General features: G+C 40.2%; 1 protein-coding gene across 1 annotated transcript; it reads right to left on the bottom strand.

Annotated features, from left to right (window-relative positions):
* LOC109127362 lies at positions 3243-5294 on the bottom strand. Its single transcript, XM_019231975.1, has one exon. It carries the CDS (start codon positions 5292-5294, stop codon positions 3243-3245), a length of 2052 nt encoding a protein of 683 aa, XP_019087520.1.

The following is a 5950-nucleotide window of genomic DNA, read 5'->3' as shown; positions in this document are numbered from 1 at the left end:
TTCGACGGTGGTAGAGGAGTCTCTGGTCGTCTCTAGGTCGGCTGCTGGTGGTGTGGATGAAGAACTTAGAGGCACAAAGGAAGCACCGAGGAAGCACACCTCAAAACCCTAGGTCTTAAGAGTATTTATAGGGTTTTGTTTAGGGTTAGGGTTTTGTAAGGGTAGAAACGTTTTCTCTTCTTAAGTGCAGGACAAGGGGCGGCGAAAGAGGCTTCTGGACCGTGGAGGAGGCTTGGACTGGGCCGCAGTGGTGGTCGCTGGTCAGGCCTTGAATGAAAGCCCATTCGTAGGTCGGTTCTTCTTACGTCGGTTTATAACACGTCTCGGTAAAATAGGCATAACTTTCGGATGGCTGGATGGATTGAATTGATTCCACTTCTAGGAGAAATATGACTCTTACAGCTTTCCATAGACACCAAGAATGATATATTTTGAGCTCTGGAAATTCTTCAAAAATTGCCCGTACTGTAAAGCTCTGAAACTTTCCTAAAACGTATTTTCCTTGTCTTTTGGTCCAAAGTGCTATAAAACCTGTAAAACCTTATTGAAACCTGAAATACTTGATAATATACATTTTATACTTGAAATATCATCAAACTCTTCCTAAATGCATATAAAAGCTATAGCTAATATGAGTAAAATAATGATGTTATCAACTCCCCCAGACTTAGACTTTGCTTGTCCTCAAGCAAATAATCAAACTAAATCATGAAAAAGAGGTTTTGAAAATAATGGGAATTCACTTATCTTTGGGGATATCATCTTTGCACTCTTCTTCGCCTTGACATTAGGAACTTCCATTTGTAGTCCACCATGAGAATCAACAACGCTCCTTGATCCCACAATTCTTTAGAGTCTCCAGAATCTCCATTGTCATCTCTTTACATAAATTAAGCAGTAATAAAAAGTGAAATCTTACCAAGGGAAAATCGATCAGAGGCTTGTAGACTCTCTTCAAGCCAAGACTTTCTTCATATGATTCCTTTCCTCTCCCTTTTCTCACTTCTTTTCTTCTTCTTTTTTTTTTTAATCAAAGGTGTAGGCGAATATTGGGGTCATCGGTAATTTACCTACCCCTCGCTTCCAAGCTTTGTGTGATAATTTAATTCAAGAGTAGAATAATGATGTCACAGGTAATTTACCTATCCCTCTAAACTGATCAAAATCATCTCATTTTTTATTTTCTCTCTTTTTTTAAAATTCTTTTTCTTTCTCTTTTTTTTTAGGGTATTGAAGGGAAGAGAGAGGGGAACATACTTTTGAAGAAGTGCAATGTCTTGTGTGGCTTGAATGTAGAGATCTAGTCCAATGAATACCAATTCCCAGGGCTTGAAAATTAAGTCTGGTTTAGGTCCTATAAAAGTTAGAGACAACGTTAGATCATCTGAATATCCATCGAATAGAGACTTGGGGGATTGTTGAGTCGGCTCACAGTCTTTCCAAACTTTGGTTCTGTTGTCAAGCATAATCAAGAATCATAAGAGTGTTAATCCAAATCAAATAAACCGTTAGAATAAGATCATAATTCCCTACTAGTTTTGACTCAATAAAAAAAAATGTGACTCGATAAAAACTTCAAAATTATTGATGTAAAAGGTGGAAAAAGGTTTCAAGTCAACAAAATAGAAAGTAGCATTAGTATAGGATGGAACATCCTTCCCCCCCAGACTTTAATCACACCGTCCTCGGTGAGAAAAACGAAAGAGATGAGGGTTAAAAATCATAAGGAAAAGTGTAGGGTTTAAGAACAATGTCACCTTGATGGAATGAAGTTTANAATTCAAGAGTAGAATAATGATGTCACAGGTAATTTACCTATCCCTCTAAACTGATCAAAATCATCTCATTTTTTATTTTCTCTCTTTTTTTAAAATTCTTTTTCTTTCTCTTTTTTTTTAGGGTATTGAAGGGAAGAGAGAGGGGAACATACTTTTGAAGAAGTGCAATGTCTTGTGTGGCTTGAATGTAGAGATCTAGTCCAATGAATACCAATTCCCAGGGCTTGAAAATTAAGTCTGGTTTAGGTCCTATAAAAGTTAGAGACAACGTTAGATCATCTGAATATCCATCGAATAGAGACTTGGGGGATTGTTGAGTCGGCTCACAGTCTTTCCAAACTTTGGTTCTGTTGTCAAGCATAATCAAGAATCATAAGAGTGTTAATCCAAATCAAATAAACCGTTAGAATAAGATCATAATTCCCTACTAGTTTTGACTCAATAAAAAAAAATGTGACTCGATAAAAACTTCAAAATTATTGATGTAAAAGGTGGAAAAAGGTTTCAAGTCAACAAAATAGAAAGTAGCATTAGTATAGGATGGAACATCCTTCCCCCCCAGACTTTAATCACACCGTCCTCGGTGAGAAAAACGAAAGAGATGAGGGTTAAAAATCATAAGGAAAAGTGTAGGGTTTAAGAACAATGTCACCTTGATGGAATGAAGTTTAGTCGACTCTAAGACGTTTAATGGTTGCCCAAAATTTGTCTTAGAATTCGGCTGTGGAATGAAAATTTGGTGACTAACCGTTTGTACTTTCTTTGGTTGCTTGACATCGAATATGAACTAGGCTAAGTTCAATCGAATTGTGTTTGATATATCTCTAAATGCATCCTCCTTGAAACAAAAACCTAAAACCATCAATAATAATGAGAAATAAAAATAATAAAAACATACCTAAGTGACAGAATGGTGATGATAGGTGGTGAGGATGGTGGTGGTTCGGAGTTGTCTCGCGGTACACGGATGAACGGTCGCGGACATAAGCAGCTGGTATGGTGGTGGTACGCGGTACGCAGGACATGGTACATGGTACGTGGGACGTCGGACATGGTACACGGTACGTCGGACATGGTACATGGTACATAGTACATAGTACATAGTACATGAGACATGACATTGGCTAAGGTTGGTATGGCTGGTGGGGACTCTCGGCATCGATCACTCAAGGACGGTGATGATCCGTTGCCTTCGGCGTACATCTTTCACGGTTAACATGGCCGGTCAGTAGGTGGTACTTGCCACTAGTCATAGTGTGTATTGCCAATCCATGGTCATTCTTCTTTTTTTTTTTTTTTTGCTATTTTCTATTTTTTTTTGTTTTTTTTTATAAACCTGAAACTAAAATGAAAAAATATTAAAAATAAAAGAAAATAAAACCTAAAAATAAATACTTACTAGCTTGGGTTGCCTCCCAAGAAGCGCACTTGTTTAACGTCGTTGGCTCTACGTTAGCGGCCAAGTTAGGCTTGAGAAAGGTCAGCTTCGGGAATCAATGCTCCTTCGGCTCCTTTGATATCTTGATAGTCTGCTCCAGCTTCAATAACAAGTTGTCCTTTTGCAGAAGTTTCAAAAACTTTTGCATGAAGAAGAACTTCTTTAGTATGCCTTATCATTTCTTGGATCTGTTCCTTGCTCTCATTGCTTAGCTCAGGAGGAACTATGATCTTGATCTTGGAAATTTGTGGTGGCTTAGGCGGTTTAGGTTGCTTGGGTAGCAGGTTGTTGGTACTTGTGGATGCTGAATGGTCGAATTGCTTCATCTTGTCGATGTTAGGATCCATCAGCTCTTCATGTAGCGAGTAGGTCGGCCATGGCTTTGGCTTGGAGATAGTCGGATATGACTTCTTCTTGTTGATGTTAGCAAAGGTTGTTCTCTTTGACTTGTGGTCGATGATAGCTCCAACAGTAGCTAGGACTGGTCTTTCTAAAATCAATGGTGTCTCGGTCTTGTCTTCCATATCTAGGATGTGAAAATCGGTAGGGACTATGCAATCTCCTACTACAAGTTGTAGGTCTTGAACAAATCCGTCGGGAACCTTTTGTGATGAGTCTCCAAAGACTAAACTGAGGTTGGATGGCGATATATCTCGTAATCCTAGTGTATCGGCTACACTTCTTGACATAACATTAACATTAGCACCAGAATCACAAAGAGAGTTAGAGAATTCAATGCTTGTTATGGAGTATGAGCAAACAAAACGTCCAGGGTCTTCAGCTTTAGGTAGTCTCCTTAAGGGGTAGTGGCTTGCGGTTTCTTCATCAAATGGACATGTCATACGAATAATGTCTTCATAAGAGTCAAATAGTGGTACCGTAGGTTTGGCTTCATGGCAAGTGAGGGCTGGTACGGCTGAGATAGCATTGCAATATCCTTTAGGATTCTCTTCGGGTTTTCCTGGAAGTACACCAACTTGGCGTGGAACGACATTAGCAGTTTGAGCAACTTGGGTTTCAAGCTTCTTAACATGAATAGAAATGCTTTCAAACTTCCCATTCAGTTTGGTATAGATGTTGTCCATCCTTGAGTTGATATCTCTTGATTGCTTTTGAAAAGCAACAAGGAGTTCTTGCATCTTTATGTCGACGTTAGCATCGGCTTGAGAGGAAGGCGCCTGGGCTGGTCCGGATTGGAAAGGTGGCTTGTTGTTGTTGAATTGGGCACTCGGCTGAAAGTTATTGTTGTTGTTTCCACCGAAGTTGTTGCCTTGAAAGCGGTTAGCTTGCTGAGGATAGTTCTGATCTTGGGGATTCTCCACATTTGGGTTCCTATAAGAAAGGTTAGAAGTGTTTCTAAAGTTGTTGTTGAAGTTGTTGTTGTACCCTCGGTTTTTGTAGTATCCTTGAGCACCAACATAGTTGACTTCTTCTTCTTGGTCATAAGAATCTTCTTGGAAAGGCTCCATGTTTCCATTGTTAATAATCTCACAAGAGTTTACTCCGCGTTGTTGGTTCCTTAGAAGTTGGTTCATCATGTTCTTAAGGTCAGCAATCTCCTTAGCGTCGGAATTGCTAGAACGGATGGTTCTATCAAAATCGGTGCAAGTGTTGCTACTACTTGCGGCAAGGTTGTCGATAAGAGCTCGTCCTTCTTGAACGGTCTTCGTAGTGAAATCTCCATTGCTGGCTGTGTCGAGTGAAAGTTGATACTTAGGGTGTAATCCTCTATAGAAAGTACTTAAGAGGTTACCTTGAGCAAAACCATGATGGGGGCAGTCACGTTCATAGTCCTTGAAACGTTCCCATGCTTCATAAAAAGATTCGACCGGTCCTTGTTGAAAACTTTGCAGCTTGTTGCAAAGAGAATTGGATCTAGACTTTGTGTAGAAGTGGTTGAGAAAGGCTGACTTGCATCCTTCCCAGCTAGTAATCGATCCAGGAGGTAGAGACTTTAACCATCTATGAGCCTTGTCGGCTAGAGAGAAAGGAAAAAGCTTACACTTCAAGTAATCTTCGGGAATTCCATTGGTTCTTGTTGTTGAGCAGATTTCTTCAAAGAGATCAATGTGGTCCATCGGATGTTCGGTAGTAAGGCCATGGAACTGATTTTGTTTCACCAAACCAATAATTTGAGGTTTAATCTCGTAATCACGTCTTGGAGGATGAGTGATACGGATAGCAGCACGGTCTTGAACGAATTGGTTAGGAGCATCATAATCGGCTATGGTACGGTTAGGTGCGGCACGTCTTAGAGGGTGCACATAATCAGGTTGTCTTCAGCCAACTTGATGTAGTGATGGATTAGCGACGAGAGCAGGCTGGTGAGGAGGAACATCGAGGTTGTCTNGAAGTTGGTTCATCATGTTCTTAAGGTCAGCAATCTCCTTAGCGTCGGAATTGCTAGAACGGATGGTTCTATCAAAATCGGTGCAAGTGTTGCTACTACTTGCGGCAAGGTTGTCGATAAGAGCTCGTCCTTCTTGAACGGTCTTCGTAGTGAAATCTCCATTGCTGGCTGTGTCGAGTGAAAGTTGATACTTAGGGTGTAATCCTCTATAGAAAGTACTTAAGAGGTTACCTTGAGCAAAACCATGATGGGGGCAGTCACGTTCATAGTCCTTGAAACGTTCCCATGCTTCATAAAAAGATTCGACCGGTCCTTGTTGAAAACTTTGCAGCTTGTTGCAAAGAGAATTGGATCTAGACTTTGTGTAGAAGTGGTTGAGAAAGG

The sequence above is a fragment of the Camelina sativa genome, chromosome 11 (assembly GCF_000633955.1).
Source record: "Camelina sativa cultivar DH55 chromosome 11, Cs, whole genome shotgun sequence".
Lineage (NCBI taxonomy): Eukaryota > Viridiplantae > Streptophyta > Magnoliopsida > Brassicales > Brassicaceae > Camelina > Camelina sativa.
The sequence above is the reverse complement of the archived record's forward strand: the minus strand, read 5'-3'. Positions and strand labels throughout refer to the sequence as shown.